Genomic DNA, 24990 nt, shown 5'->3' on the forward strand with positions numbered 1-24990 from the left:
ACAGGTCTTCCTGAACATATTTAAAATATATTTATATTTTTATTGGTAGAATGATTAATTTAACTGAGCTTATACCGGGTCAGTGAGGGGCACTCCCTGCAGAAAAAATAAAAATAATAATGACTAATAAATTAACCACTTGCTTGATCTGAACAAAACAGGCATTTTAAAGCTTAGAATCTGGATGTTATAATGCATAATGCTGATCCAACCAATTCTTAAATAATACTTTTTAATGTGCTGACAAATTAGAACCGTTTCGATCTCATAATTTGCTAATTTATTATCTCAACAATTATATTCAGAGTTGGTCAAACCATAAAAAATATGAGATAGCCATGTGCTATACAGTATATAGTTGGAAATGTCTCAATTAGTAGAATGCAATGAGCAAATGTTTTTCACTCAGAGGCCAAACTGCAGTGAGTATTAGAGTATGAAATTCCCACAGACACACATATATTTTTGTCAGATATTTGTCAGATATTCGAGACATACATACAGTACAACATAGACAATGATATGTCGTAACTTACAGTAGACTATTCTGATTCAAACGAGCCCAAACGCAACATAATATTATAAGTAGATCTTGAAATATTCGTCATAAGGTGTACATGGAAAGATGATACACAAGAGGGCACTCAGCACAAGATGTGTGTGTGTGTATTTGTATGTATGTGTGTGTGGGTGTGCACATGTCCAAGGACTTTGTGTGTGCAAACACACATCCACATATGTGCTCATCTAAAGCAATGTTATGCTCCTGAACACTTAATATTACAGTATTTTGTAGTCTAATCTATTAATTTTCAATGGCCAGACATTTTTGACCAGGAAGAAAACAAGTGTAACAAAGTGAAATAAAACCAATAAATTGTAAATAAAATGGTCCAATTTTTATTTTTTTGTCTTTTCAGATACCATATGTGAAACAAGTCAAGGAATTTAAAACCAATTGGATTGAGTGAAAAAAAGCCGTCCCGGTCAAAATGGCTGCAACACAACATAAGGGTTAAACCATTACAGATAATTATTCCAAATGATGTCCGACATTTGACAGATTCAGATTTCAAGGGGAGGCTGTCTGATTTTATGGCTGCATACGTCAATCATTACTCCATTTATTTTACTGCAAGTTACTTCATGATATTAAAGCGCACAAAAAGTAAAAGATACCTGGATTTAACCTAAGCGCAAACATGACATTTAGAGCAGAATTCTGAGTTATATTAGTGAAGTAACTGTTTTAACTGTGCTGATGTGCATCTGTGTCATAACATGCTGATATTAGACATACTGAAGAAGTTCTGTAAGGTCTTGTCCATGTGAATGTACTTTAAGCAACACATAGCCGGCAAATATTAAAAATCTTGTTTTAACGCAGTGGTTGATTGACAGGTAGAACTTTCACTCTTGATGTACTTGGTTTCACCAGACTCGAGCTTGGGGAGTAAAAAAAAAAATATATATATATATATATATATATATTTTAGGGCTGTCAATCGATACAAATATTTAATCAAATTAATTACATGGTGTCCCGATTAATTAATCATGATTAATCGCATTTAATTGCATATACAAATATTTGCTGAGAAAGCCCTACATATAACAATAATTCAATATATAATGATTATGCATATTTATATCAATATATAATTATACATAGTTATATTAAAATATTAAAAAATGATATATATATATATATATATTCAAAATATTTTTATTATATATATATATATATATATATATATATAAAATAAAAAATATTTTGATAATTAAAATGCATTACATTCTTGTGACAGAAGAGTTAATCATTGATAAGACAATACAAAAAGCTGTTTTAGAATAAAATGTATTGTTTACTACCGTATTATTGAACATAAGTCAATCATTGGCACACAGTTCTCAGCAATCCATTTCACAAGTGAATTTGTCCATCAGTTGGAGATTTACATAAAATGTTTAGGTCACTGTATCAAGTTAAATATAGTTTAATACTCAATCTTTAAACACATCTTGAGATCCCTTAGTTCACATTTACGCTCATTCAAGTGTTTTGAATGCAAGAACGTGAGGCACGTTTGTGTTGTTCGGCCTACTGAAGTGTTTTCTTCACTGTATAAACTGCGCATTACCACACAGCTGAAATTTCACTTACTGCCTTCTGGAGTAAACAAGCCTTCTCCTGATTGGTCAACTTCAGGTAAATCCTCTCTTGAAACTGCACATACCTCACAAATTCAAGCCGACAGTGCCCGATTTTTATTTTTTTTTTCAACGTGTTTAAAAATGATCAGGAGGTCTTAAGCTGCTCATAAACCACTCGGCCATGCTCATAATTCCTCTCACATGATGCAAGCCGTAACTACGCGAGCACCAACGATTTTCACGCGATGACATAATAGGCGAAAATCATACTGGCCTTAGCAGATAAACACATTTAAAATTTACAGAGTATATGGAACAAAACATCGGTGACTCACACTGCACTCTCTGATTTGTCCAATAAAATTATCTCTAGAATGAGAATGCCCCACCCCCAATACCACCTGCAACAGATTAGCGATAGCAAGTAGCAAATCACTTTCATAAAAAGTGGCGATCCCTTTGATATTTCACACCCCAAATTCCTATTTCAATAATACATCCAACTTGGAAACTTTAGCGGAAATCCTCAACTCCGATTTCACAGAGATGAAGATGCATAACGTCACCAAAACATGCCGCAACCCGGGAAAATGTACAAAGTTCATTTTTTGTACATTCATTTTTAAGCAAAAAATAAACATCAATGAGTCAAAATTCTTACATGACATGATAATAAATATGTTTAGCTAATGTTTGTTTAAACAGATGTTTAAAACACTGTAAATTATACTCTCTTTTGATAATTTTACATCTGTAGAACAAATGCTAGCATTGCATCACATAGTTTGTCCTCAACAATTTGGTTTCTAGGTGACAATTGAATACAAGCTAATGGTAGTGTTGGAGTTTTTTTCCATAAAAGTGATCTGAGCATCGATTAGAGATATCGAGTCAGAATAACTTGGAATGGAAAGCAGCATAAGACTGAGTATTATTTACTGACATCATGTAATTAATATGCATGAGCCATACTGATTAGTTCTATTAACGTGTCCCTCCCACTTTTCAGATTGTTCAGCTTGTGCCCCTGTTCTTTGGATTATGTGTGAGTGAGGTAAAGTGCATCACTCACAGTCAGTGCAACATGGTTGTGCGTTTGGGCTGCTTTGTGCAGTGGTGTCAGACCATCTCTGGTTCTGAAGTCCAGATGGGCACCTCCACTCCTCAACACCTTGATCAGATCAGCACATGAGTCCAGCTGGGCCACGAGAGTGAGCGGAGATTCTGGAAATGGAGAATCAAACATGCTAAATGTCAAATCAGTTTTCAAATAAACGATTAGCTCATTTCTGACTGATTAGCTTGAAATGACTGCGCTACATTTCAAATTGTGTAGTATACATTAAAATAGTGATATCAATTTATTTATTTAAAAAAAAAAATATATATATATATATATATATATATATATATATATATATATATATACTGTATATATATTTACCTCGCTGTCACAATCGTGAAAGTTGGGGTCCAGCCCTTTTTCCAAAAACCTGCAGACCTTCTCCACACTCCTCTGTTGAACATACTCCATAAACTTCTTTAAATTGGCCTGGCAGTAACAGGATGTTATTGGTTTAGTTTTCAGAAAACAAAAGTCATATGAGTTTGAAATGGCATGAGGGTGACTAAATAATGACTACATTTAAATAATTGGGTGAACTATTATTTCAGTGGACAAAAATCTAATTTTAGACCAGTTTTGTATATACATGTAAATGAACGTTTAATGTTACCTTGGTATGTAGTTTGGCCAGTTGCTTATCTTCTACATAGCTCTGAGTGTAAACACGCCTCTTGTAACGGAACTGAAGGCACAGAAATAAAACAGGAGAAGTGTATGATAATAACAATTATCTAATAACATCTTGATCCAATAATAACATGATATTTAAGCTAGAGCTTTAAAGCATTGTGGGATTTAAAAGAGTGTGTGTGTACCTCTAGGTATGGTACTGGTGTGACAGTAGGGAAAGGGTACTCCCTGAGCAATCTCTCCTCATCGAGGAACTTTCCGGCACGCCCATTGAAGGCAGGGAGGTAGAGGCCATAGTTAAGCACATCGGTCAGGCTCTGTGTCAAAGTGACCAGAACTCTCTGCTTGCAAACCCAAACTGGAGCTTCCAGGTCCAATCGCAGGCATTTCTTTAACACAGAGCATGTAGAAATGGAAACTAACAATTACATTTTTTTGTAAATTAACCAATAAGTAAGTAACATTTTATAGTACTCTCATATTCATAAATAAATGCCAAGTAGTTATGTTTATATTTTGTGGCTTTTGCATCTTTTATTAAACGGATTGACAGGAGGAATAGGATCAGGATACATTGCAAGTCAGACTCAAACCTGAATCACCCACATGAGCACCAAGACTCAATGTATTTGGAGCACATACACTAGCTGCTCGACCAGGTAGGTTCAATTGTTTATGTGAAATATGAATCTTGCTTGGCCATCAAGTGTACTTACATTTAGAATATTCACTGCAGCCAATAGTTCAAATCTATAAAATATCTTGATTTTTTACTTTTTACAAATTTCCTCCAAATGCTCAAGGCTTTAGACTGAACACACAGAGATCAAGGACTGTGCAATTTATTCACAAACATTTATTCATCGAAGTCAATAAGAATGGACTGAACTCATGCCCTCTTTTCACTTCAAATATCACTTAAAATAGGCAAAAGTCAAAAGAAAATGTGTTTGTGAAGTGGAAAATGTGCAGTTGTACCTTAAGGAGCTATTTCTACCTGATCTAACCATTACAAAAAAATGATCTCGTTGGTCTAACAGAATGTAGTAATATTTCAGATTTTAATAAACAAGTTGATTTAGATGTTACCACCTAAAGTACACTGTAAAAAGTGATAACCTTCAATTGTTACCTTAAGGAGCTATTTCTACATGATCTATCCCTTAAAATGTGTTTTGTTGGTGTAAACTTATGTATTCAGGTTGATATAGAAAGGTAAAATAATATTGTTGTCTTTAATCAAATCGGTTAATTTAGATTTTACTACATGCAGCATGTCATTTAAAAAATGTTCAGTGCTTTCATTGCTTGCAAAAATAACACCATTAAGATTTCCTGTTTGCAGGTTTCTATCATGTAAGAAGCAGAGGACAAAAATTACAAGTTTAACTTTCCATCCATAATGGGGGAGCACAAGACAATCCTTAAGTTCCCCCCAACTTTTGAAAGAAATTAAGGAGTAGCCGTGGATGCCATTAAAATTGTCAGAAGGAGCAATATATGTATGTGTCACCGGTCCCACTCGACCTGTCCCAAGCGGGATTCAAACCGGAGATCCCCGGTATAAGAGCCGGACACGCTAGCGAGGAGGCTATAATAGCTGTGGCCCTAGAAAGTCTCTTTTAGACCAGGAGAATGAGGTTTACACACTGCACAGCTATCTCGTACCAGCTGGATACCATTACACTCATCCCTCTAAACCTCAATCCAGTCCAGGTCATGGCACAAGTTTCACCGGTCCTACTCGACTCGCTCCAAGTTGGATTCGAACAGGCAATCCCCGGCATGGGAGCCAGAGGCACTAGCAAGAGGCTTTAAAAGCCATGGCACTAGCGCGTCTCTTTAAGGCCAGGAGAGTGAGGTTTACACACTGCACAACTATTATATACCAGCTGGCTACACTCACCCCTGTAAACCTCACTCCCATCCGGGTCATGGCACCAGTGTCACCAGTCCTACTTGAACCGCCCCAAGTGGGATTTAAACTGGCGATCCCTGGCATGGGAGCCGGACGTGCTAGCAAGGAGGCTTGAAAAGCCATGGCTTTTAGCCTTGGTCGCTAGTGCATCTATTAAGGCCAGGAGAGTGAGGTTTACACACTGCACATCTATCATGTACCAGCTGGCTACCGTTACATATGCAGATGTTTCTGTATTGAGTTATACAAACATGCCCCATCCAACATCATTTTGAAGTGCTAACATACTATGGAAATACACTGGGTCTAAAAGTTTGAAACTGCAAGTGAATTTTTCTAATTTTATACAAAATGTTTAATCACAAATTCAGCATAAAAATATCAGTGAAAAATTGAAAATGTATATACGTTTCTGAATTAGTATTTGGTATACAGTATACCCCTGATGCTTGCACACGTGCAGAATGGACTCCACAAGTTGGTGCAAAACTTGATTTGAGAAAGTTCCACAGAGCATTTTTAAGTGTGCTTTAAAGTAGGCAAAGAAACCTTTTTTAAGAGCTAACATTATCAGTCACAAATTTGAGTAGAGAACTAGAATTGTAGAATCTTAAAATATTATTCTTTAATTTTCCAGGTTTAAATAATAAACAAAACAAAAATAATCACAGATTTTCAACATGTTCTCAGGCTTTTGGACCTCACAGTACATGCAAGATAATGCTGAAGCACATAGAATCTATATGCATACGGCATCCTTCAGCACAAATTACCATACTGTAGATCCCTGCTCAGAAACATCCAAGCATGCGCTCGACATGCTGTAGGTCTCTAACACACACCCCTTAACACCCACGCAAAACCAACACCTCAGTCTCTACCAATCACTGCCACTCGGTGCTGCAATGCAGCCATTTCAAAGAAAAGACAAGACTGAGTCAGCCTCCAAATACACATCTGTGTGTGTGATAAGAAAGCGAGAAAGAAAGAACAGGAGAGAGAGAGACAGCACTCACCGTTTGCTGCAAATCAGGAATTCCGATGCGGATGACAACTGCGTTTCCGTGGAGATCCTCCATAGGTTCGGAGGTAGATATAGTCCCGGGAGAGGCCCGAATGCTGTCATCCCCGTGGTTACCGTTGGTAGGGGCGTGTTGTTGCCGTGGCCGGTCAAAAGCCTCATGTTTGCCGTTGGCAGGTGGACTGATAGGCATGCTCTGGGAGAGTGTGTGTGTGTGAGTGTGTGTGCGTTCTGCTCAACAAGCCGGCCTCACAACCCTACAATACAACAGACACAAGACTGCATTTTCATTGGTGTTTTGTCAGTTTGGTTTCTAGCAGCTCAACTGGTAGAGCATTGTGTTAGCAATGCAAATGTCATGGTTTTAATTACCAGGGAGCACACAAACTGATAAACTGTACTTTTATGTAACAGATCGTTCCAACTCTGATTATTATTGGATTAGCCATGTTTGAAAGCCGTTGTACAATGCCAATCAACACACAGTCTATGTTTGTCAACTTGTGGTTTATTGCTTTAATACCTTGAATACAGGCATCTACCAATGTAATAAATGTAAATGGTATCCAAGATTTGTGTTGCATGTGAGGACTGATAATAATTGATTTATCAGTAAAATACATGCATACAGTGCTGTAACTTTGTAGTTCATCGTCAAAGAACAAGCATTTGTGGTTAATAAAATGTTGAGAGTGCAACAGGTAATGAGGTCTTTACATAAGAATGGAGATGACATTTTGACACAAATCACAAACTAAGATGCAAAATCCAGGATGAGAGAGTTTGAGAGAGACTGAGAAAAGAGAGAGAGAGACAGATGAACTCCATTGGTTGTGAGTGGTTGCCATGGACACTGTGAAGCAGATCCACTTGGGAATAATTGAAATTGAGGGAACCCTGCATCCCAAGTTACCATGGCAACTTAGCACTTTACTTGTTCTGGTGAACCATCGCTCTACCACTTCCTCTTTAGACACAGCTGTTCGAAGTCACACACACACACACTGCTGTACCTCCCACTATAGCAGACATACAGTATCTATCTATCTATCTATCTATCTATCTATCTATCTATCTATCTATCTATCTATCTATCTATCTATCTATCTATCACTTGCCATACTAAGAATCTACAGAGGAATATACCACACACACACACACACACACACACACACATACCATACCATTATCACAGTCAGCCACATGTTGCCCTCCACCTACCCACTCATTCAATGCAATCTCACACAATCAAAATATTTCAGTCAATCCTGAACTATTGTCCTCGGAGACAGAAAGGAAGTCCTCTATTACATAACAACCATTGTCATGGAAAACAGGAGGTGGAAACCCCCTTAAAAGTGTGAGAGGTCTATCATCTGCATCTGCAGTATAACACCATAGACCCAGTAACAGCTTCATATTTACCAAAATAATCTGAGATTGCACTGGGCGCACACTGGGCTATTCTGGCCTCTATTTTGCCGTCTGAGACACATATCGTAAAGAACTTATCTTGTTGCAGGGTAAAATCGTCAGTCTTTGATCGCTTTAGTGCGTTCACGTCATGTCGAATTTACCGTAATTGCGAGATTCACGTCTTTGCAGAACTGGCAATTAAAGGTGTAAACTTGGAATTCTCTCTTTTTATTTTTTAGCGAAATTACACCACATTGACAGTAGGCTAATGTGGTAAATTGCATGCTCACAAAATTTCAGATACATATCAGTTTAGAAATGACAGAATTACGCCGTTTAACTTGAAGATGAGAGAAAGAAGAAAACAATAAAGAAATAAACAACAAAATTAATAATGTGTACAATTAAAGGGGAAATATAATATACAGTAAGGTATAAAGTAGGGGACTTTACAATACAAATAATTTCTCAATAATTTCTATACTTACTCTATAATTTACTCGTTCTCGTAATTTCGATTTAAAGTTCCCGCGAGAAAACAGATGTTGGCTCCTGAAGCATCTCAACACGTCACAGGCACAGCATCTTCATCTTCTGTTCATTGCAACAGCAGGCTTCTCTAGATCAAGGACTGACTTGCATCTCTCAGTCATAATCCGTCATCCATGCCGTAATTATGGGGAAATTAAGCTTTCTGAAGCATAGGGCTTTCATTACAAACGTATTGAAATTGGTTTCGTACTCAAAACTTTCTGTAGAAGGTTCAAATGACTGCCATCTGGTGGTCAAAAAGCGAAGCACAACTAGCAATACAATTTATTATCAACGCGATTATATCGTTTTCGTTTTTTTTTTTTTTTTTTTAACTAAAGTGTTTATAAATAAATATGTAATAAACAAGTGAAGGCTCAAAGTCTTCATATATGAGTTAATAAGTTACTGTGTGCTGTTAAAAATAAAAACAATGTCTGAGAGTAAATTAATAACTGATTATTAACATCTAGATTGGAAAATAAATATGCTTGAGGGATGGGCCGTAACACTGTATTAAATGGGAGTGAGATATGCTTATGTGACTGAATTGGTTCAAACTAGCTACTGGGATTTGCGCTTCTTTTGACCCGTATACCTCTAGCAGTCATGTGATTTTCAGACAAATGAAGCTTCAGCTATAGTGCTTCAATGGCACAAAGCTATTTCAGCTGCCGTCAGGCCTTGATAAATGAGATATGTGACGTTTCTTCTCCTCTGACATTGCAACACTGAAAGACTTCTTTGGAATGATTCTGCAGTGATTTAAGGCCCAAACATAATCTACGTAAGTACGTGAATGCAGACGCGTCTTGCTATGCAAGCTCGATTTCACACATCGTTATGTTGTGAAATGTTTCAGAGCACAATTCATCATCTAACAAGTTTGCGCCGTATTCTCAGCATTGCCACAAGGGGCTCTACAGCAGATTTTCTTTTTTCAATCAACAACTGTCATGGCGGAGCAGCAATTTGAGGAGAGTCTTGCCAAACAAGTTAGACTTGCCGTCTTTTTAGCAAATACAAAAGCACACTCCTCAACTGTCGACATGTTGACTCCACCACATGGCACCTAAAAAACTCTTTCACCCCCTTGTGGTCCGAGGTTTGTAAACACCATAGTAACACAAGACCGCACGAAATGTATGTACAATGGGACCACGCGTTGGCCATGCTTTGGAGAAGCGCTCGCGTCTACGCATGCGTACTTGCGTGAAGTATTGGGCCCTTACACATAAGTCGTGATCAAGAGAAAACATCTTTTGTTAAGTTGTGATCACGAGAAAATTACTTTTTTTATGTTGAGATCATGAGAAAACAAGACAGAAAAGTGATAAACCATGGACAAAACAGGTTTCCGTAGTTATCGACTACAACCCTGTTTTGGCCTTATAAGTGTTGCCATAGAAACTAATAACATACAAAGTCTGAGGACTTGATCAGCTTCAAGTCGAATCTCCAGCAGTAATTACAGTAATTCCAAAATGACTTGAACGCAACATTGGTATGACATGTTCATACTTTTACAGACGGCCAATGTGATAAACATTAGCCTCCAACGAAATGCTGGTAGTATCAGAAATTTTGCATCTCAGTCAAGCAGTGGGACTGCTCCTACCCCAGCTAGATGGGATAAAGCACCCAGTCAGTGCTGTCAATCCAGACGATTAGGATCAATGTCTTGGCTGATGAGTATCGCATAGTCTGACATAATATTGCAAAGTGTGCAATGACTTTTACCCAAAGTCTCACTGAGATCATATCATACATTCTGAAAGCAACAAATGTACAGGATCACAAAAACTGTACAGTGTGCACCCGGCTTTAGTCTCAGTCACCACTGACTTCCACTGCATCATGTGTCCCATTTAATGAAAGTACCTAACACCTCCCTTTGTGTTCCATGTAAGAAAGTAAGTCATAGGAGTTTGGAAAAGCATGAGGGAGAGTAAATGATGACAGAATTTAAATTTTTGAATGAACTATAATGCTACTATCTACCATTTATATTTGCCTTAGCATGCACCACTAACAAGATAGAAATATTTCATAACAAGGAAACAAGAGTTCACCTTTGACCTAGGCTTTCCATGTGAAGCTTCCTGTACGATGAAGGAATAGTGGCTATTTCTGTACAGTTCGTATCTTCAGAGTATTTTGATATATTCCAAAACTTCCGTTTTATATTCCAATGGTTTTCAGCCTGTATTCCACACAGCATACTTTGTTTTTCCAAGTTTGTAACATAACAGGGTCAAACGTCCCAGCATATACCCTGGATCGTCTTAACTCTGAGATTTCAGGCACTTGAAGCCCAACCCTGATACTGAATATTCCTGAGCAGGAAAACCAGCAGGAAAGAGGAAATTACAGCAGGAAGTTCTCCAGACCATCTCAACTAATCTTACCATCCAAAACCATCTCTTGCAGACATCCACCAGCCAAGTTCCAATATCTCAGCCAATCACCAATGTCTGTACCTGAGGTGAGACTACATTTAAATTCATCATTCTGTTACTTCTTATGCCAATCAATGCAGCCAGTTCTTGCTAAGGACCACTGTGAATGTGTAATGGCTAGAATTCAGAAATAAGTGATTATATGTGCTTTGAAATTATGAATGAGTTCTTTTATATTTCTCCCCAATTTGGAATGCCCAATTCCCAATGCGCTCTAAGTACTCAGTAGGACGAATCTCAGTTGCCTCCGCATCTGAGACAGTCAATCTGCGCAGCTTATCACGTGGCTAGTTGAGCGTGTAACCGTGGAGACATAGCGAGTGTGGAGGCTTTACACTATTCTCCGTGGCATCCACTGAGAGCGAACCACATTATAGCGACCACGAGGAGGTTACCCCATATGACTACCCTCCTTAGCAACTGGGACAATTTGGTTGCTTAGGAGACCTGGCTGGAGTCACTCAGCACGCCCCGGATTCAAACTCGCGACTCCAGGGGTGGTAGTCAGCGTCTTTACTCGCTGAGCTACCCAGGCCCCCCCGATAAATGAGTTCTTATGCATGCATGGTTTCAGATAATACATCTATCAAAGCATGTTGTGGCCAAACTAACAAAATTTAATACAGAAAATGGTGTCATCTGAATTTGAGGAATAAAAAAACTTTGTTACTCCAATTTTAAATACAAGATCATCAAAACTCCTACACATTCATATGAACCACCACCTTCACCCACACCAACAGTACTGCCAACTACAGTCTAGAACAGCTAGACAGTATAGGAGAATTTATTGACCAGTGTCTGCATCTCTCCAGTCGTTTTAGGGTTTACCTCTAAGACTCATTATCCTTACTATTTTAACATTGTCAACATTTTAACATATACATTTTATTCAATTATCACATGACTAGTATTACACATATGTACTATGATAGATAATACTTGGAATATGGATATATATTTAACGAGTGAAAAAAAAGAAAATTCATCGATATATAGAAATAATTTACTCACATTTATGTTTATCCAAGCACACATGACTTTCTTTCTTACATGGAACACAGAAAGAGATATTAGAAAGAATCAGAGACTACCATCAGGGACTAAAAATGGTTCAAGGAGCGAAAAAAAAACTGAAAAACTGAATTTTTCTTTCGAAACTTTGAAAACGGGAACAAAGTGATTTTCAATTGTTCCGGAGTGAAAACATAATTTTTAAATGCTGGTAACTGGTTATAACCAGTTAATTTCGTTCCGATAAATTTTTCATGAAACCAAAGGCCAAAAGGTTACTCACAGTAAATCTTTAATTAATTTAGTTATCAATTAATTACATTTAAAATTAAATTACAATTCAATTAAAATCATACTTAACTGTTAATTAACTGTATCCTTGTAATGATTTTATGCCGATAAATCCACCACACAGGAAAATAAATATTACGGTTTTTTTCGCTTATTTTGGGCTGTCATTTTAAAAAGAATGTTATTAACCTTTATTTTATTTTTTTTTTAACCAGTAAACTTTTGGAAAGGAGAATGTAGAACTTCTGAACCGGAATGAAAAAATACAGTTTTTGCTCAGAACATTTAGTTTTTTGTCCCTGGTCACCATTCACTTTCTTTTTTTTTTGGACAATAAAAAGTGCAATTAAAGTTTATGGTGACTGAGGCTAACATTCTGCCTAACTTCTCCTTTTGTGTTCCATGGAAGAATGAAAGTCACACAGGTTTGAACCAACACGAGAGTGAGAAAATGAAGACTTCTTGTGTGAACTATCCCTTTAATGCACCATTTCAGTAGAGCTGCTTTGAAACATTATGTAGTGTGAAAAGTGCTATAGCTTCCAGAAACTTCCACTAGACCTGTTTCTAAACTAATCCCCTTTTGGCTTTTGCAATTTATTTCCAGTGATCTCAGCCCGACTTCCTGCTCCTCGGGATGTTTTTACAGGAAGTATAGGAAAAGCTGCTAGCTTCTGATAACTTAGTCTTTTCCTCAGGCGATACAAAAATTCACCTCACACACATGAATGTGGAACAGAAATAAAAACTACCAGCACCCACACCCCTTCCTACAGATCTCTCATACATATGGTTACAGAACAGTAGCATTTCTATTTCCAATGCACTTTTGAAGACCTCTGTAACACAGTTACAGAAATGTATAATAGCACTGAATTTATGCTGATTTAAATCATTGTATTACAGTAGTTTTTACTGTATTACAGTAATGAGAATCTAATGAGAATATCCACTGAGAATAATAAGGGGGAGAAACATGGGGAGAAAAGTGCATATTTGTCATAATAATACTGTCTCAATGCAATCTTAATAGTCTTGCAATGTACTTTACAAGGCTTCTGTAACACAATAACAAAAATGTATTATTGGAGTAATATTGGAAGTAGGTTACATACAGTTCATTTGAACTGAATATATCAATATTTGAAATCACATATAGAGGTGCTGTGACAGATGACTGCTTAAAAAGTCCTGATAGATTTCATTTCCTTTTGATTTTTCAGACCAAGGAGAAATCACTCTAGCATGATTCTTCTGTTACATAAGACACCTTGACATCTGGATCGGCATATGAGACTTGGCTCTGTGAAGTGATAAGACTGCAGCTATTCTGATCATAACTCTTACCCTTGATCACCAACTAAAACATGCATTACATAAAAAAAAAAAAATAAGCCTGTATATTTCAGTAGTTGACAAATAACATTACATTTTTTAAATTCAAAATAAAAATGTATGTTAAAATTTAAATCGATGTATAACGGAAAGTATATTTTAGATGTACTATTTTCAACCAGTGATCTAAATAGTGATTTTTTACTCTTCTTAATCAACTTGCCTTCTCTATTTCATATTAAATGATCCTGCAGTGTGACAAATGTTTTTTTTAAAAAGTACAAAAATTCCATGTAGTTTCTCAATTAATATGAGGCCACAAAAGCAGCATGCATAATTATAAAATAATTAGCAAATCATTTCTGTGCCGTATAACGTCACACTGCAGAATGTCAACTTTCCAAAAGTTTTTAATATACAAAAACTGAAACAAAATATGTTTAAGGGGATAGTTCACCCAAAAATGTAAATTCTCTCATCATTTACTCACCCTCATGCCATCCCAGATGTGTATGACTCTATTCTGCTGAACACAAACAAGATTTTTAGAAGAATATTTCAGCTCTGTAGGTCCATACAATGAAAGTGAATGGTGGCCAGAACTTTGAAGGTCCAGAAGGGACATAAAGGCAGCACAAAAGTAATCCATAAGACTCCAGTGGTTAAATCCATGTCTTCTGAAGCGATCTGATGGGTGTGGGTGAGAAACAGATCAATATTTAAGTCAATTTTCTCTGAAAATCTACACTTTCACTTTTACATTCTGGTGTGGAAGTGGCTCACTTCAGCACATTTCTAAAACAATACTATTTATGCATATTTTAAAATATGAATTATGTTCATATGCGCGTATCTGCGTATTAGTAAAATGATTAGTGATGTGATTATTTTTTCCAATAAAGTAATCAGTAACTATTACAATTAGTAGTTTGTAGTGTATTACTTTGAGTAATTTACCCAACACTGCTTATATTGTGTATTCTCTTAAAGTTAGTTACAAAACAAAAATCCCCTCTAAAACAATCCTTTAACATTCTAACATTTTCTAAAACTCCAAAAACATCAAACTTGTGCAAGAAAACATTCACAAGTGCACACAAATACCCTCTCACACACTCATCCTCACATGGTTTTCCTTTCCCTTTGGGCATTTGTCACGCCAGTACACAGATACAGGGACCGTATGATCATCCAAAGAATGCTGCGAGCAATAATGATGTGGGTGTGTGCGTGGGTGTCTCACCTCATCGCCGTCTCTCTGTTCTGAGTCTCAGTGCATCTCCATATATATCTCAGTGTGAGAATTCACATGCTAAGAGCTGTCACTGCATCCCAGTACCACTGCACCTCTCCAAGTCCTAGCTCCATCACTATGGCAACCAGAAAAATGGTTCACCAGGAAACTTTGCCTGGTTTTAAAGGGCCAAATCATAAATCCGGAGTGAGCATCTCCTAACGGGTGTGCAAAAGACTCGAGGTGCACTCGCGCACATGCACTGAGCACCACACAGATGTTAAAGAGAGAAAGAAGATTGAGAAGGGGAGATTAAGGGCGAGAGAGCTAGAGAAAATGAGAGAGAAGAATTAGAGAGAGTGTGATGGTTTAATGTGTGGGCGTTAGGGCTGAATAGATTGGCCATTAGTCACGACAGAAATCAGAAAGAGAGCGACAGGTATGAGAAGGTAATAGGGCTGATGTGATATACCTGTATTCAACATTAATGTTGCAAAAATAAACTCAACAGTAATACTGAAATCACTTCAAAAACCAGTAAAGGCAGATAAAATGTTGCCTTAGGAAGCCCTTTATAGAATGAACATAACATTCATGCACACATCTGCACGCATACACACACACACACACACACACACACACACACACACAAGCACTGACATTTTGCCTGTTAGGAAAGAGTTCTGTAATCCCTATAGTGATGCCCAACAAATATATCCGCACTGTATAGCAGTGTACTGCCAAAATATGCCAAACAGAAAGCCTGAAAAGACACAAATTACTCAAATTCTTTAAAAATACACACTTAAATTCATTCAAACACTCTCACACACACATATACCCAAGGATATGGTTGAAATAATAAATCTTACCCAATAAAACCAGGGGACACATTCCACACCATCTCGAGTTCCTCTATGAGGATCCGTCTCTGGTTTGTGAAAGTGTATAAGTGTGTGTTTAAGTGTGTGATTGTGTATTTGGATGGATGTGTGTGAGAGGGAGAAAAGAGGAGAGATAGAGGGAAAGAGAGAAATAGAGGGAGAGGGAGAGAGAGAGAGAGAGAGAGAGAGAGAGAGAGAGAGCGGAGGCAGAGAGACTGCTACTGTATGACAGGAATGCTCAGCTCAGCCCACACAGTGCAAGCATGATACACTGACTGTGTGAGTGAGAGAGAGAGAGAGAGAGAGAGAGAGAGAGTGAGTGAGAGTGTGTATATATAGAGAGAGAGAGTGTAGAGAGAGAGTGCAGAGAGAGAGAGAGAGTATATATAGAGAGTATATAGAGAGAGAGTGTAGAGAGAGAGTGTAGAGAGAGAGAGAGAGAGTATATATAGAGAGTATATAGAGAGAGAGAGAGAGTGTAGAGAGAGAGAGAGGTTCAGTCTCCCACTTCTTGCGTGGGCAAGGCCTGAATCTCACGCACATTCTCACTCTCAACAGCAGGAGAACAGCCAAACAGGATAGAAAAAGAGGGGGATTCTGAATGAGAACACCTAGGGCAGTGGGGGATGAGAGAAAGAGCCCCAACGATGGCTGATTGTCTCTATTTTATGACATAAAAAAGTTTGTTATCAAAATCCTGTATCATCAGAGGCAGTGAATGAAAGGTTCTGCGATCGTTATGGCAACACGCCAGATGTATACATGAGCAGAGTTGCACAGGCGTCCTTTGTTCAGTGTGTGTGTGTGTGTGTATGGAAAGTCACAACAATACGATCCCTAGTAGGTCATGTTATCCAATTATGAAATACACACACTCTCTTCCTCTCACACGTGCACAGACGTATTTACCTATATTAAAGGAATACACCGGGTTTAATACAATTTAACCTGGATGGACAGCATTTGTGGCATAATGTTGATTACAACAAAAAGTCATTTTGACTCATCCCTCATTTTCTTAAAAAAAATAAAAATAAAAAATAAGCAACATTTTGGGTTGCAGTGAGGCACTTACAATGGAAGTGAAAAATACTCTCTGTTTTAAAAGTGTAGCCAGAGGACGTAATCAATATTTGTGTAAACATGATTTTAGTGTGATTACTGTGTGAAGTTATATCCAATGTTATAATTTTGTTGCCATAATGACGTAATGCTGTAAACCCTTAAACAACTGTAAAAAATGAGTTTACAGCTCAAATAATACAAAAGTTTTAACAGAGGAATTCATATAAATGCTTTTATAAAATTATAGACTTCACATTTCTGCCTTTTAAACTCTCAAATAATTGGCCCCATTTACTTTCAATGTAAGTGTCTCAGTGTAACCTTGATGTTTGCATTTTTTTAAGAAAAGGAGGGACTAGTCAAAATTAACTTTTGTGGTAATTATACCACAAATCCTGCCAATGAACTAAACTTGTCTTGAATCTGGAATATTAAACATATAAAATATATAAACATGTCCAAGTCACATTTCACCCAAAGAGGAAATTAAGCTAATTTTTTGGAATTGCATGATTGCACAATTTAAAATTGCATGATGCCATTTTCATAACTTTTCTCCTAAATTCTTATAATTTAAATGAGTTTCATCTGTAATTTCCATTAGTCTCAATGGTGAGTCATAGTCCTGTAATGCAGTGCAAATTAAAATCCTTCATTAAAGAGCCCTTAGCCAAGAACCAAAAGTGTCATGGGAGTGGGCAACACTGTTCAAATGGGGGGTGGGGGGTTGTTCTATGTGTGAACACAAGTGTCCAATCGCTGCGTTGCTCTCTTGACACACATTTTTCTCCAGTTTTTTTATTTATTCACCACAAATTTTGCTATTAAACACACTTTTATTTTTTTTTAATGGATTACATGGACTGATGGCTTCAACAGAACCATATACCATCGATTAACAACTTTGGCACTCATATTAGGCCTTTCTATGAATGTGAATGTTAAAAATCAATACCCCTCTGGAAAAAATGACTGGGATTTTTACTTTCGGAAGCAGACTGTTCATTTTTTTATATTTTACAGTATAAATGCAATTTATTTATTTCATTTTATTATTTTATCCCCTTGGAATTTGGAATGCCAACTTCCCACTACTTAGTAGGTCATCGTGGTGGCGCGGTTACTTACCTCAATCCGGGTGGCGGAGCACAAGTCTCAGTTGCCTCTGCTTCTGAGACAGTCAATCCGTGCGTCTTATCACATGGCTCATCATGCATGACACCGCGGAGACTCACAGCATGTGGAGGCTCATGCTACTCTCCACGATCCACGCACAACTTACCACACGCCCCATTGAGAGCGAGAACCACTAATTGCGACCAAGAGGAGGTTACCCCATGTGACTCTATCCTCCCTAGCAACCGGGCCAATTTGGTTGCTTAGGAGACCTGGCTGGAGTCACTCAGCACACCCTAGATTCGAACTCGCGACTCAAGGGGTGGTAGTTAGCGTCAATACACACTGAGCTACCCAGGCAGGCCCCCTTAAGTGCAATTTAATAATGCATTAGAATAATGAGGCTGTTAAATACAGTATATATATATATATATATATATATATATATATATATATATATATATATATATATATATATATATATAAACATAATGGGGATGTGCTAAATTAAAATGAAAATAATTGTAATAAAACAATTCTTCATGGTACTAAAATAGGTTTCATGTTCTGTAAAGTAAGTTTTTGATAATAATTTTTCATTTAATAAATATTTTTGACATAAATAATTTGTATAATTATATTATTTATAAAAATAAAAAAAATTATGGAAAAATATTAAACTAAATTTTTTTAATATAGTATTATTTTATGTATGTTTTAAATTTATATAAAACCCGTGCCATAGTAGGATTAATTTAACATTCATGCTTTCCAGTCATGTGCTTTGTAGCAATGGAAGCCCCTGTCAGTTGAAGTGTGCGTTCTTAGGGATGATGTCATTCATAAACTTATTGTATTTTGTCTTACAGTATACATATGCCCTCTTTTTATTTCATCTTTCCCAAACAAACCGTCACAACTTCACAAAAGTGCAATTTAAAAATTAACATTTATTTAATATTTAAGTATATAAAAAATATTGCCACACGCTTCTTTTTTTTATCCATCCATGCACACAAATAATAACATTGTAAAAAAAAATCCGATGTTTTACTATTTAAAATTTTTTGACACATTTTACTAAATAATATTTTACAATTATTATTACAAATAAACCGCCACGCAAATATCCACCATATTACAAAAGTTGCATGTTTTAATATATTGACTTGCATATAAGAATATTGCCATTTCACAAGATTATTGGACTTTTTTTTAATAATAATAAAAACAACTGAAAAAAAGAATAATAATAAATAAAAAAAAATTTACAAATATTTGAGTTTCTCATTCACATGTAAATGTTGCACCTGTCTCTGCAAAAAAAAAAAAAATAAAAATAAAAAAAAAAAATGCAAAGGTTTTGGAGGTGGGCTGAACTATTTCCACTGTAGGGGCGTGCAATCAGAATTAAGACCGTGTCAGAAAGGAAACAAGGGCCTGCCAACCCCGCTCAAGTAATGGAACACACCCGTAACACGAGTTCCTTGATTCATCCCAAACCCTCTTTGGTTTATATTTGCAACACATGTGCATGAGCTTGTAATGTTACACCTTAACATCGTCATCATCAACCTCACTATCGGCGCGCACAAAGGTGCCCCATGAATTACCAGATGGAGAGATCCGTATGGCGTGAGAGCGTCCAGGGCATCTTCTTTAGTGGACTGTCTGGCACGAAAAGGTTGTGTACTTAGTGATTGTTTTTATATATATATATAACTAGTTGTTTTGTGTGTTGATTTGATGTTTTCTGTTAAAATACCCTTTTCACTAACTTCGCTAAATGTCAGGGGAATACAAAACATGGTTAAGAGAAAAACTATGTTTTTATTTTGTACAAATCAGGGTTCAAATTTCATTTTTCTACAAGAGACGCACTCCACCGGGAACGATGGATTGGTTACTTTGTGGTCTAACCAATGGGGGGAGAAAATTGTATTCAGTCATGGCAGCACTCATTCGGCAGGAGTCGCAATTTTGTTTAATAAAGCTCCTGGGAAAATAATTATTTCTCGAGTTGATCTGAACGGCCATTGGGTGGCGCTGGTGTTAAATATTGATGTCTTTTTCATTTTAGTTAACGTATATGGTTATAATAGTTTGAAGCTTAACCAACACATGTTTTCAGAACTTTCTTAGTTGATTTTAGAATTGAAGACGTTATATCCGACCGAAAATGTTATTGTGGGAGGGGATTTCAATGTTGTTCCAGATGAGGCGTATGATCGATATCCATGTAAATTTACCTCTCCACGACCTAATGCACTGATCTCGCAATTTTGTGCGAAATTTAATTTATTAGATGTATGGAGACATTTGAACCCCTCTTGTAAACAGTATTCATGGAGGAAATCCAATGGATCCAGCAAATCTGGAATCGACTATTGGCTGGTGTCAGACCACCTGACCGTCAGACCACCTGACCAGGGACTGTAGTATCTCACGCCCGTGTGCAGCGCGTGTGCGGTGCTTTCACATACTGATCCGCAGTTTCTGTGTGCCCCAAACGTTAACTTTGAGATTGTTTAAGGCATTGAAACAGTATGAAAATTCATTTTAATCATTGTGATTCTTTGTTTTACATGTAGTTCGAGTTGTTGACAGAAGAAAAGCTATCGCGCTATATCTGTTGCTAATAAGGAGAAGAATGAGACGCATTTGGGTTCACTCTGTCTTTGTTTTAGGGTAAAAAAAATCATATATGATGGCATTTTGCAACTTTTGGGACTATAATCATACTTTTTTTTGTTTTTCTTGACCCTGTAATTTAGTAGGCCTAACTAACTGTAGAACACATTAACTGTAATTATGCGTATATGATGAAATTATTACAGTTTCTTGACAATCTATGTCTATTTTAATGTGAACAATGCGCTGCCACTTTAATTCAGTGAGGCACAGCAAAAATAGACTCGGTCCGTAAACCATCGCTGCACTGCTGTATACGCACCGCAACTGGAACGGATCGACGGACTGCATCCGCGTGCAGTGTAAAAGCTCTAACCTGTTAACATGGGTACGGAAAAAAATACGGACCGCATACGCACTGCAAACGGAGTATGTGTGAAACGGGCGAAAAAGCACTAACCTGTTAACATGGGTACGGAAAAAAATACGCACTGCACTCGGAGTATGTGTGAAACGGTATAAATAATAAATGAATCTCAGTCAGGATTCTTAGCAGGTCGCTCCATTCATAATCACATTAGATTGATCTTTGATTTGCTGGATTATAGTGATTGGATAGAGGATGAGGGTTTTATTTTTTTTTAGATTATAGAAAAGCATTTGATATGTTAGAGCACTCCTTTTTGTTCCAAACCTTACAGTCTTTTGGTTTTTGAGATAGATTTGTGAACATTATAAGGATGATTTATTTGGATATGAATAGTTCAATATCTCTTCCATTTGGTATGTCTCAAAGGTTTTCAATTGGACGTGGTATAAGAAAAGGTTGTCCCCTTTCTCCCCTTTTATTTATTCTTGCAACAGATATGCTTGCCTCTTTAGTTATTCATGACTCGAGGTGTTACACCTGCAACTGAGATGGAAGGTCCCATGAATCCACCCCCATCGCCGGGCACTGTCCACACCGGTCATGAGACTGAGTTGAATGAAGCAGCACATTTGTTCCTAGGTAAATATTGGTAACAGACGCAAGTAGACCAGAGGTTTCAAAAATTTCAATTTTAGTAGAATGCAAATACATTAAAGAACCATATATGTGTACTACTGAGCATTAACATGTTTCATGAAGCAGAAGATAGAATAACCTATCACAGAAAACTTTCTGCATTCTTACATTTTCACTTAGTCTGTTTATAAACTGTTTTCCAAAAATATAATATAGATATTGCCATCTTTGTGGGGATATTTTGACCCTATAATGTATAGGGTTGCACACACACACACACACTCTCTGTCTCTCACTCACACTAACACACTCTCTCTCTTCTCTCTCTCACACACACTAACACACTCTCTCTCTCTCTCTCTCACACACTAACACACTCTCTCTCTCTCTCTCTCACTCACACTAACACACTCTCTCTTCTCTCTCTCACACACACACACTCTCTTTTCTCTTTCACACACCACTCTTCTCTTGCTCTTTCTCTCTCTCACACACACACACACACACTCTCTCTCCCTCTTCTCTCGCTCTTTTTCACACACACTCGGGGGCGGGCGGGGCGTGCCAGTGATAAGCAGAACACCGAGAACTGTGGCTTTCTTCAGAAGCTCTCGCCTGGAGACCTAGTGTTAGCGGACCGTGGATTTGATATTAAAGAAAGTGTTGCCCTTGTGGGTGCTACACTGAAAATACCTGCCTTCACCAGGGGCCACCACCAACTTAATGCAAAAGATGTGGAACAGACCAGGAAGTTAGCTCATGTCAGGATCCACGTGGAGCGAGTGATAGGGTGTATGCACTCTAAGTTTAACATATTAAATGACACAATACGCCTGGGATTTGTGGTGCCTTGTGAGGGGGAGGATAAGACTTTGCTGGATAAAATTGTGGTTGTGTGCTGTGCTTTGCCCAACATGTGTCCAAGTATTGTTGTGAAGCCGTCATGTTAGAATTATACACCATGCTACATCTAATATGTAAATATGTTGTGGTTTTTTTTTTATTTCAAAAGATTTTGTAATGTCACTTCTCACATGTAATGATTTTTAGCCATCTCTGTAAATAAAATACTCAAAGACTGTTTGAAATTCTGCCTCCTTTATCTGTATTAAGGAAGAATTGTGCAAAATCAGTGTTATTTTGTTGCAAACACAATTACATAACTTAAATAGTAGTAACAACCAACATAATTTCAGTTTCTTTACATATTTAACATGAAAATACATTTAGATGAAGACATTTATAAAGAGTCCATAGAAAAGATAACTGGAAATGTATGAGGAAGGTTGTGGGTGATAAGTCACAGACATGTGCAAGCATCGCATTGCCATAACTCTGGCTGGACACAAATATAAGTAAACACTTTGCAGTTTGAATGATGTCCTCCTATGAACAAAATGACCGAGTATGTTTTTATGTTTCCACTGTTCGATCGCGCCCGCGCGAGGAGTGTGGTGCTTAAAACATTAGCATACCGTTGAGTGGACGAGTTTTCTGCCCCACTTTTACAATCTCCAGGTCCTGGACCCATCCATCTGTAAAAAAGTCCTGGGCCTGCTGCAACGACTTGAAGTTACTGAAAACTTCGTGTGTGTATGCACTAACATTTAATATCATATAGTTGTGTGTGTGTGTGTGTGTGTGTGTGTGTGTATATATATATACAGGTCCTTCTCAAAAAATTAGCATATTGTGATAAAGTTCATTATTTTCCATAATGTAATGATAAAAATTAAACTTTCATATATTTTAGATTCATTGCACGCCAACTGAAATATTTCAGGTCTTTTATTGTTTTAATACTGATGATTTTGGCATACAGCTCATGAAAACCCAAAATTCCTATCTCAAAAAATTAGCATATTTCATCCGACCAATAAAAGAAGTGTTTTTAATACAAAAAAGTCAACCTTCAAATAATTATGTTCAGTTATGCACTCAATACTTGGTCGGGAATCCTTTTGCAGAAATGACTGCTTCAATGCGGCATGGCATGGAGGCAATCAGCCTGTGGCACTGCTGAGGTGTTACGGAGGCCCAGGATGCTTCGATAGCGGCCTTAAGCTCATCCAGAGTGTTGGGTCTTGCGTCTCTCAACTTTCTCTTCACAATATCCCACAGATTCTCTATGGGGTTCAGGTCAGGAGAGTTGGCAGGCCAATTGAGCACAGTAATACCATGGTCAGTAAATCATTTACCAGTGGTTTTGGCACTGTGAGCAGGTGCCAGGTCGTGCTGAAAAATGAAATCTTCATCTCCATAAAGCTTTTCAGCAGATGGAAGCATGAAGTGCTCCAAAATCTCCTGATAGCTAGCTGCATTGACCCTGCCCTTGATAAAACACAGTGGACCAACACCAGCAGCTGACATGGCACCCCAGGCCATCACTGACTGTGGGTACTTGACACTGGACTTCAGGCATTTTGGCATTTCCTTCTCCCCAGTCTTCCTCCAGACTCTGGCACCTTGATTTCGAATGACATGCAAAATTTGCTTTCATCCGAAAAAAGTACTTTGGACCACTGAGCAACAGTCCAGTGCTGCTTCTCTGTAGCCCATTTCCTGCACACGCCTGTGCATGGTGGCTCTGGATGTTTCTACTCCAGACTCAGTCCACTGCTTCCGCGAGGTCCCCAAGTTCTGGAATCGGTCCTTCTCCACAATCTTCCTCAGGGTCCGGTCACCTCTTCTCGTTGTGCAGCGTTTTTGCCACACTTTTTCCTTCCCACAGAATTCCCACTGAGGTGCCTTGATACAGCACTCTGGGAACAGCCTATTTGTTCAGAAATTTCTTTCTGTGTCTTACCCTCTTGCTTGAGGGTGTCAATGATGGCCTTCTGGACAGCAGTCAGGTCGGCAGTCTTACCCATGATTGCGGTTTTGAGTAATGAAACAGGCTGGGAGTTTTTAAAAGCCTCAGGAATCTTTTGCAGGTGTTTAGAGTTAATCAGTTGATTCAGATGATTAGGTTAATAGCTTGTTTAGAGACCCTTTTCATGATATGCTAATTTTTTGAGATAGGAATTTTGGGTTTTCATGAGCTGTATGCCAAAATCATCAGTTTTAAAACAATAAAAGACCTGAAATATTTCAGTTGTTGTGCAATGAATCTAAAATATATGAAAGTTAAATTTTTATCATTACATTATGGAAAATAAT

At 37.5% G+C, this 24990-nt stretch overlaps 1 protein-coding gene across 1 annotated transcript in view; it reads right to left on the minus strand.

Moving 5' to 3' along the window:
• The window catches only part of LOC127638704 (SH3 and multiple ankyrin repeat domains protein 3-like), a 32764-nt gene extending 21698 nt beyond the window's left edge, over nt 1-11066 (minus strand). Inside the window, 6 exon segments of the mRNA XM_052120344.1 lie at nt 3227-3381; nt 3601-3706; nt 3891-3962; nt 4096-4299; nt 6845-7106; nt 10869-11066. Of these exon segments, the coding sequence (XP_051976304.1) occupies nt 3227-3381; nt 3601-3706; nt 3891-3962; nt 4096-4299; nt 6845-7042 (735 nt within the window). The 5' untranslated portion in view covers nt 7043-7106; nt 10869-11066.
• Nucleotides 11067-24990: the final 13924 nt, after the last annotated feature.

The sequence above is a fragment of the Xyrauchen texanus genome, chromosome 47 (genome assembly GCF_025860055.1).
Source record: "Xyrauchen texanus isolate HMW12.3.18 chromosome 47, RBS_HiC_50CHRs, whole genome shotgun sequence".
NCBI lineage: Eukaryota > Metazoa > Chordata > Actinopteri > Cypriniformes > Catostomidae > Xyrauchen > Xyrauchen texanus.